General features: G+C 36.5%; 1 protein-coding gene across 4 annotated transcripts; it reads left to right on the top strand.

Moving 5' to 3' along the window:
- The first annotated feature begins 685 nt into the window (after nt 1–685).
- On the top strand, nt 686–12,907 carry LOC140035310 (beta-glucosidase 11-like). Of its 4 annotated transcripts, XM_072075763.1 has the most exons (15): nt 686–1,009; nt 1,154–1,223; nt 1,477–1,532; nt 2,721–2,796; nt 2,888–2,959; nt 3,137–3,224; nt 3,352–3,607; nt 8,851–9,091; nt 10,313–10,448; nt 10,589–10,809; nt 11,073–11,101; nt 11,182–11,269; nt 11,778–11,868; nt 12,176–12,431; nt 12,697–12,907. In XM_072075763.1, exons 1-14 carry the CDS (start codon nt 833–835, stop codon nt 12,423–12,425), a joined length of 1,851 nt encoding a protein of 616 aa, XP_071931864.1. In that variant the 5' UTR covers nt 686–832; the 3' UTR covers nt 12,426–12,431; nt 12,697–12,907. The 4 variants fall into 4 exon arrangements, with proteins under 4 accessions (XP_071931864.1, XP_071931863.1, XP_071931866.1 ...); XM_072075762.1 differs by lacking the exon at nt 12,697–12,907 and having other exon boundaries at nt 12,176–12,688; XM_072075765.1 differs by lacking the exons at nt 8,851–9,091; nt 12,697–12,907 and having other exon boundaries at nt 10,333–10,448; nt 12,176–12,688.
- The last annotated feature ends 662 nt before the right edge of the window (nt 12,908–13,569 follow it).

Here is a 13,569-nt window from a genome sequence, read left to right as displayed (position 1 = left end):
AGACAAGTAAATTTTAATAGGTCAGCGCAGCTCGGGTGAGGAGTGGAGATGAACATACATTTGAACTCGGACAACAACTGGGATCAGCTAGGCAACAGGTGGATTTTGCAATTTGTCTTCCGAGCAAAATGCACTCTTATTTTTTGATTATTATTGGCACATTGTTCTATCCGGTCTCCGGTATCTCTTTTTCATGTCGTCCCTTTGTTTGGCTCCACAGTGATGTGTTGTCCTCATTTCCTTTGTTCTTCCCACCATGGACAGATGACTCAGCTTCCACCGCCGATGAAACCACATTGACATCATGTATTTTGCTTACAAATTGCGTGTCAGAAATTTTAAACTTTTGTTGACAAAGCACTACCTACCCCATCATGCACCCTAAGGGCAGTAAGGGGCACACCGCAGAACAACTATATATTACGTTAGTTTTAGAGATTTAAAATTTGAACTAGCACAAATTGATTTACTTGATAAAAATGAAATAATTTCTTACAAAAAAATCATGTGTAAATTTTTATACATGACATAGAATTTCGAGGCAAATATCTTGACTCATAACGGTGATTAAAGTTAAACCCACCCATACTATTGAGTTGTCATAAAAAAAAAAAAAAGAGCTGCAAAATTTGCGGCACGTCCAATTTGTTAAATCTCCAAAAATTTAACTATTTAAGTGGGCAGCTGAGCATAGGAACTGTGTTTCCTTGGTGTCCATGCAGATCCGGGAGCTTGTGCAACTAAAATATTTTCCTTCAGTTCTTAGAAACCAGAGAGTTGACAAGGTAACAACTCCTCCATACTAGCTCTGTGGAGTGTAAACTTAGACACCATGTGGAAACAGAAACAGAGGAGTCTTATGGATTCTTCTGCTCCTCTGATTATACTGCTAATGTTGCTAATGCTGTTGCAACTTCTGGCTGTAATGGCAATAGCCAGAGTGGAGAATTTTACAAGATCAGACTTCCCAGTTGACTTTATCTTTGGTGCCGGCAGTTCAGCATTTCAAGTCAGTGGTTTCTCCGTTTCATTTGATTTAATTCCTTCACACCTAGTTCTTTTTCTTTTTCTTTTTCTGGAACAGGATTAGTAGTTATAGTGTATAATGAATAACATGAATACGGTAACATGATAATCATATGCATATGTATAGGTAGAGGGGGCTGCCCGTGAAGATGGAAGGACGCCTAGCATTTGGGATACCTTCGTTTATGCCAATAAGGGTAAGTTTGTCGAAAAATAAATTTTTTGGGTATGACTATTGGTAGGTTTTAGGTGTTAGCTTTTTTGAAAAAGAAAAAAATTAAGTGTTAAGAGAAATGACTGGGCTTCAAATGGTGAGTTGGACGAAAATTAGGTATACTGAGACGAGTTGGCAGAAGTTAATCAGAAAAACTCAAATTTTGTATTTTTTAAAGTTTATTTATTGTTTTGTTAATTTGTAACTTAGGCTTTAATCACCAATAAAATGTTCAGGGCTTTCTCATGGAGCCTCCGGAGACATAGCTTGTGATCAGTATCACAAATACAAGGTAAACATTTCAGTCATGTTTTAGGCTTTCTGGCCTAGTGGTGGCATTGGAACTTCAATAGCAAATCTAACTTCATCTAATGGTGTTCCTAAATAGCTCTGCTGACAATTAGTGGAAATTATCTCCTAAAATGAATTATGTGAGGTGGAGATTGAAAATATTCTATTGCTGAGAGACACATGGGTGAATTGTGCAGGTGTACATGTTTGTAGTTAGTATCTTTACTTGTTTTCTTAGTATCGACTTCCTTTGTTGTGTTAGTTTCTACATTGTCCTGAGCAGTTGGAAAGACCAATGGCTGTGGCATCTGATCCCCCAAATATGAGACTTAGTTGATGATTAGATGTTTGTTAGCCTGCCCATCTTTTGATTTTTTATAGTAGTGGAAAGTAATTGGTCTTCTATGAAATCCGTTTTTCTAATGGTTAATATTTGAGCATAGAAGCTTTAAGTTAAGCTATTTAAACTTTTTAATTGGCAGCAGATTGTTACACTTAAAACCAGAAAAAATGAGATATACTTTTATGCTTCATATACACCAAAATTAATTGCTGATAATATCAGATATTGAATCAAATTCTTATCTCTCTTCTTTCCACCTCTTCCTACCAAAGCTGAACAAAGGAATCTAAAGTAGTTCTCAACTTTGTGACTTGGTTGGTGAACAGTGTCCTTTTATATTCACTATTATCCCAAGCAGATGAAGCATCTGAATGTCAACTTTGTAGTTTGTACGTACAATTACAAATGCAACCTGTTCTCTTTTCTGATAACAATTCTTTTAGGGCATTATATAGTTGTTTTACTAAGAAGCAATGCAACAGTGAGCAGCAGCATAGCTGGACGTTGCTCTATTCAACCAAAGACAAACTCGTTAAGCAAAACAAAACAACCTGCTACCACTATCATCACTATTATCACACTAAATGTTCATGCCTCGGCTATTCCTGATTCCATCCATATGTATCTCGAACATCCTGCAGTATTACCGAATTCTGCCCCGTTAGACTGGTACTTAAATGTATTTGCTGGTTGAAAGGTGTTACATTGTTAGTTACGTGGATTCAGTAGCCTGCTACTTGAATCTTCTTAATGGTATAAAAATTTTTGTGGATATTAAGTGATAAAATCATTCATTATCTTGTTAACATAAGGATGCAGTTCACTTTAGGAATATATCTGTTTCAGGAAGATGTTCAACACATGGTAGACACAGGTCTGGAGGCTTACAGATTCTCTATTTCCTGGTCAAGACTTATTCCTGGTATGTTGAGTTCTACTGTACTACCTATACAAGACCACTGCACACTTTATTTCTTTCTTCTGATACCTTGTTTTATAATTTCTCTTTTCAGATGGAAGAGGCCGTGTCAACCCCAAAGGTTTAGAATATTACAACAATCTTATTAATGAACTCCTAATGCATGGTAAGCTTATCCTGTACAATGATTAAGCACTTCTAGGGAATCCGCTCATGGATAATGACATCATATTGACAAATCTTTATCTTCCCAAGAACATGGAGATAAACTTCCAAAATGCTGTACAATCTATTCAAATTTCTTTCCATCTTAATGCGACTTTACTGTTGGACCAACGCACAGGAATTCAGCCACATGTCACGCTTTTTCACTTTGATACCCCTCAAGTTCTTGAAGATGAATATGGGGGATGGCTCAGTCGGAAGATAGTGTAAGTATTTAATATTTGTACTTTGATCCATTCACATTTAAGCTTGTTTTATATATGATTTATATTGTAAAGCATTGATGCTTATTTATGGTATCAGATCTAAACACTTATTTGTTTATTATTTCAGGAACGACTTTACCGCCTATGCTGATGTGTGCTTCAAGGAATTTGGAGACAGGGTTCTGTATTGGACTACCATAAATGAGGGTAATGTATTTGCCATGGGTGGTTATGATAATGGAATCGCACCCCCAGGGCGCTGCTCTTTTCCATTTGGACTGAACTGCTCCAAGGGTAATTCCATAACTGAGCCATATATTGCTGGTCACAACATGTTGCTGGCACATTCATCTGCTGTGAAGCTATACTACAAAAAGCATAAGGTATTACTATAATATCCTATTTCATAATTTTTTTCACATAAACAGCAATCAGTATCTTGAAAGCTCTACAACTGCGATTGAAATATGATTTTTGTCACATTGATCCTAATGGACTATCGTTTTCGATAAACTCATAGTCCATGTCCAACCATATACATCTCTGCATGTACAGAGGTGGCACTGTGATTAATAAGTAATCATAGATGGAAACTAGTATTAGTTAGTGGTGTTAACTGGAAAATACTAGAGATGAATTTACAGAGTAGGTTAATCTTCCGATTCACTTTTATAGAGATAGGGATGGAAATGTGGTGGATTTTGTCCAGAACACTGTGTTATCCCAACCTTGTTAAGCTACTACATTATTGATACTCTGTAGCATTGTGAATTTAAACTAATGCTAACCAGTGATGCACCTGGAATGCGCTCTTGTACTTTAATTGTGTCACAGTTTCATTATCACTTAGACAAGCATTGTTGGGTAAATTGTAAAGGACTAGCAAATATTGTAACAAGAATTGGCTTCAAATCGTGATAAATATCACTTTTCTTTAGGCTTTATTTGTCCGGTATAACGTGCAATAACCTTGGACAAATATCCTTTAGGATAAGATGAAGTTTTGTTTGTGTTAAACTTTTGCACAAAGCAAGACAAACCCTTTGTGAACTAAGGAGTGCTTTTTGAGAGAGTAAGGATAGTAGGAAAGTGATTTTCTGCAGCAAACCACTCTCTACTTGATCTCTTTATATAGGAAGATTGTTTGGAAAACACAAGACCTCATTAAACACTTGTATGAATAGATTCAAAGTATTGTGTATGAATAGATTCAAAGTATTGTGTACACATTCATGCACTTTAATTCATGCATCTCATGATCATTAGATCAAAACATGAATCTATCCTTTCATTCAATAATTCCCATATGCATGAATACATTCATAAATGAATGTACATTTTAGAAACATTCACAATACTATACATGTACCAAAAATTAATGAATATACATTAATTACATGTATGTACATCATACAAATTTTGAAAAGTTTCCAACAATCCCCCGCCATTTTCAAAATTAGAAAATGGATTTCTAAAAGGTCACCCAGTAATCTGACACTCATATGCATAAATAATGGTGTCTTTCGATTGAACCACTATCTTAATGAAGGTTCTTTGAAATCAATCCTTCAAGATGGTAGACAAGCTTTGAATCACTTGGACATTGGACGAACCTCATAAACACATCACACACTGAGCAATGCACAACCATAAGTTCTTCAACGATACATTTTACGGCCTTGTATCACTATCTTTTCATGAATGTTTACAAAGTAAAGTCCTTAACTTTGTGGTTTGCCGAAAACCAACATTCATATAGGCGACATCTTAGTGCCCCCGCCATAGATAGCACTTTTAAGATTCGTTAAGAGTCCAATGACTCATCCTTACATTTGCACTGGCGAGAATAACATGCACTATTCAACATTGGGATGTCTAAACTTCACATAGTGCACCAACCACTAGAATGGTGTACTTTCACTCATTGAATTCAAGACTAGACGTTGTATCTAGCGTTGAATTGAGGTTCCACCATTAGTGATCAAGAATTTTGGACTTTAAACCCATCCCCCTTGATGCCTTTGACACCAAATTTCTTGATAATCCTTTTGTCAAAGGATCACTTAAATTTTCATTTGATCTCACAAAGTCAATTGATATGACTCCATTTGTAATCAAATCTTTGACATAACTATGTCTCAAACCGATATGTCTTGATTTACCATTATACACTTGACTATAAGCTTTAGCAAGTGTAGCTGCACTATCACAATGGATTGAGATAGGCGACAAAGGTGTTGGCCACAATGGTATATCACAAAGTAAATTACGTAGCCATTCAGCTTCTTTACATGCCGAAGCAAGTGCTACAAACTCTGCTGCCATTGTTGAATCGGTGATACAAGTCTGTTTCTTAGAACCCCAAGAAATTGCACCTCCACCAAGCATAAAGATCCAACCACTTGTCGACGAGTGATCATCTTTATTGGTGATCCAACTAGCATCTAAAAATCCTTCTAAAACTGAAGGATAACCGGTATAACATATACCATAGTCCTTAGTGGCCTTTAAATACTTTAAAATTCTGGTTACACCTTGCCAATGTAACCAACTAGGATTGCTTGTATATCTGCTCAATATACCAACTGCATATGCAATATCAGGTCTAGTACAAGTCATTGCATACATTAAACACCCTATAACCTTGGCATATTTCATTTGAGATTTTGGATCCCCCTCATTTTTCACAAAATTTATTTTGGGATCCAATGGTGTTGAGGCTGAAATACAATCACTTTGATTGAATTTGTTAAGAATCTTTTCAATATAATGTGTTTGAGACAACATTATATTATTATCATGTTTGAAGATTCTCATACCAAGAATGACATCTGCCTCACCCATGTCTTTCATGTCAAATTTGCTTGAAAGCAAAGTTTTTGTGACTTCAACTTGTTCCAAGTTAGTCCCAAAAATCAACATGTCATCAACATACAAACAAATTATGACACCTTTACCATCATCAAACTTGCTATAAATACATTTATCAGATTCATTTATTTTGAATCCACTAGCAAGAATAACTTGGTCAAATTTCTGATGCCATTGCTTCGGTGCTTGTTTTAGTCCATATAAAGACTTTACAAGTTTACACACCTTATGCTCTTGACCAGGTATCACAAACCCTTCGGGTTGCTCCATATATACTTCTTCATCCAAATCACCATTCAAAAATGCTGTTTTAACATCCATTTGGTGAATGACTAGATTTTGGATAGAAGCTATAGCAAGTAGCACTCTAATTGTAGCAATTCTAGCTACTGGTGAATATGTGTCAAAATAGTCCACACCATACTTTTGTGTGAACCCTTTGGCAACCAACCTGGCCTTGAACTTATCAATGGTTCCGTCGATCTTTATTTTCTTCTTGAAGATCCACTTACAACCAATTGGTTTTGAACCAGGTGGTAAGTCTACTAATTTCCAAATTTTATTACCCATGATTGAGTCCATCTCATCATTAATAGCTTCCTTCCAAATGGGAGCATCTTGTGAGTTCATTGCTTCTTCATAGGTCTTGGGATCAGCCTCAATATTGAAGCAATATGAGATTTGGTTGCTCACTGTATCTCTAGTTCCTTCAATTAGATACATATAAAAGTCCGAACCGAAGTCTTTTGACTTTCTAGCTCTTTTGCTCCTTCTCAATTCAATGGTTTCATTTTCACCATCTTTTGTCAATTCACTTGATTTTGGAATAACATCTTTTATAGAGGTGAACCTATTCTCTTCAAAAATAGCATCTCTAGACTCAATTATGGTATTAACCGAAATTGAATCATTAGGTTCAATTACCATGAACCTATATGCTTTGCTATTTTGTGCATATCCTAAGAATATACACTTCACACATCTTTCTCCCAATTTCCTTTTGAGGTTCTGGGAGTTTTACAACAGCTCTACAACCCCAAACTTTCAAATAGTTTAGGTTGGGCTTTCTTGTAGTCCAAAATTCATAAGGGGTTATAGAACTCCTTTTATTAGGAACTCTATTTAGGATATGACAAGCCGTTAACAAGGCTTCACCCCAAAATCCTTGACTTAAATCAGATTTTGACAAAAGTGCATTAACCATTTCTGTCAATACACGATTTTTCCTTTCGGCTACACCATTTTGTTGTGGTGTGTAAGGAGCAGTCACATCATGTTTTATCCCAACAGACTCAAAATAGGTAATATCATAATATTCCCCACCTCTATCTGTCCTTAGACATTTGATAAAGGATTCACAATGAAGTTGAACTTTTGATTTGTATGCCTTAAATTTTTGCAAAGCTTCACTTTTTTAGTGTAATAAGAAAACATGACAGTATCTACTATAATCATCAATAAAAGTCACAAAGTACTTTTTACCACCCAAAGTAGGAGTACCATGCAAATCACATACATCACTATGAATAAGATCCAAGATTTTAGATGATCTTTCAACTTTAGGAAACGAATTTCTTGTGATTTTCGTTAGCATGCATGTTTTGCATTTTCCTTCAATCTTATCACAATATGGCAGCAAATCAAGTCTCATCATTTCATGCATTCTTTTGTAATTAACATGACCAATCCTATTATGCCACAATTCAAAAGAACACTCAACCAAGTACGCAGAAATAATATCACTCTTATTATTTCTAATAGCAAGTACATTCAACTTAAACATCCCATTGCAAAGATAACCCTTGCCTACAAACATACCATCTTTAGACAAAATAAATTTGTCAGACTCAAACACAAGTCTAAAGCCAAATTTATTTAACAGCCCAGCCGACACAAAGTTCTTCCTAACTTCCGATACATAGAACACATTTGTCAAGGTTACAACATTTCCGGAAGTAAATTTTAATTCTACTTCTCCAATGTCTTGAACCGGAATTGTAGCAGAATTTCCCATGTAAACAACGGCGCTTTCATCCACCGGTTTCATGGACTTGAAAAACGTTCTATTGTTGCACACGTGTCGCGTAGCTCCAGAATCAACCCACCAAGCAAAATCATCTTCAATCATATTGATTTCAGATATCATTGCTACAAGATTTTTGCTTGTGGTTTGGGAAGACTCTTGCTTCTTCTTCTTGTTTTGAAGAATCTTGCACTCGGACTTGTAGTGTCCCTCTTTCTTACAATAGAAGCATTGTCCCTTCTTTCTTTTCTTGGATTGATTCTTGGGTTGTTGGCCCTTCTTGCTTCCTTGAGACTTTTCAGTTTGCCTCTCTTCAATCACATGCACTTTTGAAGTAGAATCTTTGTTCTCTTCAAGGATTTGACTATCCTTCTTTTCTTGCATGCGAATTTCCTCTTCTACTCGAAGAGATTTAGCAAGAATCTCAAGAGAGATATCCTCTTTCTTATGTTTGAGGTCTCTTTTGAATTCTTTCCAAGAAGGTGGTAATTTATCTATTATAGAGCAAACAATAATGGCTTCATCCATGTGTAGATTGTGTTGTGCGAAGTGATTAAGAAGCCTTTCAATCTCACTAAATTGCTCCATAACAGACTTATTATCTACCATTTTATAATTATTAAAAGACGAGACAAGAAACTTCTTACTTGTAGCATCTTCTTGCATGTACTTGGACTCCAATCGATCCCAAAGTTCCTTGGCGGTAGTAATTGAATGGTAGACATCGAACAGGTTGTCACTCATGGTATTGAGGATGTGACCACGGCATATTTCATCGTCGTTCTCCCATTTCTGACGGTTTCGGATGTCTTCAAGAGTTTCTTCATCGGGATTGATCAATGGTTTTGGTGTGGTCAAAACATAGACCACTTTGAGTGCAGTGAGAAGGAAACGAACACGTTTTTGCCAACGAATGAAATTCCCTCCATCAAACCTCTCAAGCTTGACAATATTGGATGCCAAATCTTTCAAGGTACCAGCCATTGTAGAGTATAGATAAAGCCTAAAGATTGTTGGGTAAATTGTAAAGGACTAGCAAATATTGTAACAAGAATTGGTTTCAAATCGTGATAAATATCACTTTTCTTTAGGCTTTATTTGTCCGGTATAACGTGCAATAACCTTGGACAAATATCCTTTAGGATAAGATAAAGTTTTGTTTGTCTTAAACTTTTGCACAAAGCAAGACAAACCCTTTGTGAACTAAGGAGTGTTTTTTGAGAGAGTAATGATAGTAGGAAAGTGATTTTCTGCAGCAAACCACTCTCTACTTGACCTCTTTATATAGGAAGATTGTTTGGGAAACACAAGACCTCATTAAACACTTGTATGAATAGATTCAAAGTATTGTGTATGAATAGATTCAAAGTATTGTGTACACATTCATGCACTTTAATTCATGCATCTCATGATCATTAGATCAAAACATGAATCTATCCTTTCATTCAATAATTCCCATATACATGAATACATTCATAAATGAATGTACATTTTAGAAACATTCACAATACTATACATGTACCAAAAATTAATGAATATACATTAATCACATGTATGTACATCATACAAATTTTGAAAAGTTTCCAACAAGCATCTTTTACGTAAGCGTATTTTTGCCACTTATTGTATATACTTGTGGCTTTAAGTGTCCAAGCAGATATTTAGATGCTTGTCTACTTGCTAATTGGAGTCATTCTGCTATGTGCTGGCTCTGGTGTAGTCATTTACATTGAAAGAATTCTGTCCTTAAACTCATCTGTCACCTCTTCGATATTAATCAAGGAAATCACAATTTACTCTGAGGTAAATTATCAACATTCTGTCAGTTTACATTTGTCTCATAGGGAAAAAAAAAACGATTGGTTGCAAGTGCTCCTGGGACTTGGTTTAGCTGGAAGAATAGAAAAATAGCTTGGAATAGAGACCAAACACGCTTCAGATCACCTGTCGGGATTGGAAAATGGGCAGCTTAATAGGTCTGAAAATGGAAAGGCAATTCAGTAATAAAGCACCTTCTGCCACTCCCACTAATGTGTGTAGTATCATGCAGTTTGATCATTGAGTTACCACCTTGCATCTGCCAAGGAAGAATAAGACAATAGGACATTGATGCTTTTGTTTAGAATTCTTTTAAGTGGTTTTTTTTTTATCTTCATATTTGGGAACATATCAGGTGAAGTAAGTCAATTAACAGATGTTGAACCTCTATATCAGGCGACTCAACATGGTTTTGTGGGACTAAACATCTATGCTCCTTGGTTTTCTCCATATTCTAATGCTACAGAAGATAAAATTGCAACTCAAAGAGCCATTGATTTTTACATTGGTTGGTGAGTAGAGAATCTTTGGTAGATAAGTGCTTTAATTATGCATTTCATCATTTCTTGTTAGCAGCAAGATGCTTTCTGCATTTTTCTGCTTTAAGTAAAATATAAGCTTGCTTTATCGTATACCCACAATTTGACTGCAGGTTTCTCCATCCAATGGTGTTTGGAGACTATCCTCACATCATAAAGAAGAATGCTGGCACAAAGATTCCAGCGCTAACTCCACGTGAATCTAGGCTACTTAAGGGCTCATTCGACTTTATAGGGCTGAACCATTATTTAACACTCTACGTCAAGGACAGTCCTAGCAGCCTTAATGTGAATATCAGGGACATAGTTGCTGATATGGGATTAAGCACTCTGGGTATGTGTCGCACATGTGCTGTGAGCTTGCATTGTACTTATTCCTTGCTGGATTTGATTTTGCTGGGTGAATCAACTGATCAAATCCTTTTGCAAAGCCTTGTTTATTAGTTCTATGAGAACTAGTTTACAACCTTGGATTCATCTGAGAATTCTTAGTGCTTCTCCTTCTTTCAAAAATCTATATCTCTATGTTGACTTTTGTTTCCCTACAGATATTGTGATTAAATTTACTTATTACTGTGTCTTTTTGTTTTTCTTCAGTTGAGCCAGAAGATGCACCAGAAAATCAGGTTGGGATTAACAGTTTTACTTCAAGATATCCTGCTCTTCATTTTCGGTCCTGTGTTAATTACCATCCGGTTTGGCACAGAATGATGATACATCATCCAGTCTATCCGGAATTCTGGAGTATCTCAGGAATGTATATGCCAATCCGCCTACTTATATCCATGAAAATGGTTCTTTCTATCTCTCTCTCTCTCTCTCTCTCACGCATATCTGCCTTTGCTTGGATGCATTAACCTGCATCTTCTCTAGTCATTTTCCAAATGTTTCTGTACTAGTGACCTGATTCTGACAAATGCGTACCTCCGCTAGACATGATTGGTACTACATCTGTTTTTTCACCAAAAAAGAGAAATGAAGTGATCACTTAACCTGCGAACCTAATTATACCACCACTAAAAATATATTACTTGAGAATTATCATTTCCTTTTGGATTTGTTCCTCTTCGTGGATATATATGCATGGTTTTAGCTCTCTAAGTTTCTAGCATTAAGTTTAGGGTGCTCTTGTACTTTGTGCAACTTTTTTGGCCGGCTGAGCTCTGCCACAAATGCATTCTCATCTGATGAATTTATAATCAGCAGATGTTTGCAACTATCTAGCTTATTTCTCTTGCTCTTTTCTTGTTCAATATGATTGCAAATAGTTTCAGATTCTCGTGGCATGACTGTTTTTGACAGGTAAAAGAACTGAGCGCAATGGAACACTAAACGACACATCAAGGGTGAAATATATGTATTCATATATCAGGACCTTGCTTGATGCAATAAAGTAAGCCTGTGCAACATTGAATTAGGGTCACTTCAACTGTGTGTTTACTGCTATTTGTATGAGCTAAATTTTACATATTCCCCATGTTTTGAGATTTCAATTTCTTCATTAACTTTTTCACAAATCATTCTGCCAAAAATTGGTCATCGAAGCCATGCAGCAAGGAATGTTCTGCTCAACTTTTTAGACTAAATGCATAAGGTTACTGTATCACTGAAATTATTTCTGAAATGACTTTTCTCACCATTTTAAATGTCGACTTTTCTGACCTCCTCTTTTTTTTTTTGAATCTTGAAATGTTGGGAAGAAATGGATCAAATACAAAAGGGTACTTCCTCTGGTCTTTGCTAGATGGTTTCGAGCCAATAGGCGGCTATACAACCAGCTTCGGCCTGTACTACGTTGATTTGGACGACAAGCAATTGAAAAGATACCCAAAGCTCTCAGCACACTGGTACTCCAATTTCCTCAAGGGAAGAACCATCAAGCCTGATGAGATAAATGAAGTTGTAAATGAAATCTTTGTCTCTTCGACATCGAAAGCCTCTGATCAGTGATGACTAGTAAAATCCTTGCATCATTTCTTCTTTTTCTGATTCTTACTTGCACGACTTCGTCTTCCCACGCCTAATTGTCTTTGATCATTTTGCGCTTATGGGGTTCTCTGTTCAAGTTAAGCACAATGTATTTAGTAACTGTGCACGAACTGCACCAAAGGGTAGTGCTAGGATCTGTTTTAAGTATGCCAGTAAATTCTATATGGATTGGATCATTTATTTTGAAGCAGCTTTATATGACAAGGGTTTCAGTTGCACTAAAACATGACAGGAACATGCAAATTTGTACAACTCAAACTGAGAGCCTGAAAGGCTATGGTATATGGGTCAATTGTCCTACCCAGCATACAGTACTGTCAACTAACTGGAAACCCTTCTCATTCGACAGAGGCCTACTAAGTGATTGGTATTAATTGTGTTGATCTTGGTCGATCAATCCTTGGTTTTGATGATTAACAAATCAAAATGTAGATTTGGGCTAATGTTTTTATGTGAGCAATTTGTTAGAACAGATTCTTGTGGCACAAAAGAAGAAGCAAAAACAGGGCACTCATGTGGGACGTCCGAAAGGATGAAGAACGTCAAGAAGGAAACTCTGTCGGACGCACATCGATCGCATCGGACGTCCGAGAAATTTCGCAAAGATTTGATGACTCTCTGACGACGTTCGGACGCAGGGTTCGGACGTCCGACAGGTGGTTTGGACGAAGGGTTCGGACGTTCGACAGGTGGTTCGGACGAAGGGTTCGGACGTTCGACAGGCCAACGGCTAGTTTTGACAGCATTTAATATTTGACCGTTGGAGAGCCTTTTGGAGCCATTTCTCACCTTCTATAAAAACCCCAAAGCACAAGAAGACAAGAGACTTTTGCCAACACAAAATACAAGCTTACAAGTGAGATTTTTGAGTAGAAAGATTCTTTGTTGGTTGTATAAGGGGTTGGGGAAGTTGGGTTGTGAGGTTGCTCAAGTGAAGGTTACTCTCTAGGAGGAGCAAAACCTTGGTGAAGGTGAACCTATCACTTGAAGTGGTAAAACCTTGGTGAAGGTTGCCTCATTTGTATAAAATAGTTCTTAATTGGGTGAGTGATCTTTCAAGTGTAGGTTGTTGAGGGTTAACTAGAATTGTTGTAAAACTCCTTGG

This window comes from Coffea arabica, chromosome 2c, assembly GCF_036785885.1.
Source record: "Coffea arabica cultivar ET-39 chromosome 2c, Coffea Arabica ET-39 HiFi, whole genome shotgun sequence".
Lineage (NCBI taxonomy): Eukaryota > Viridiplantae > Streptophyta > Magnoliopsida > Gentianales > Rubiaceae > Coffea > Coffea arabica.
The sequence above is the reverse complement of the archived record's forward strand: the minus strand, read 5'-3'. Positions and strand labels throughout refer to the sequence as shown.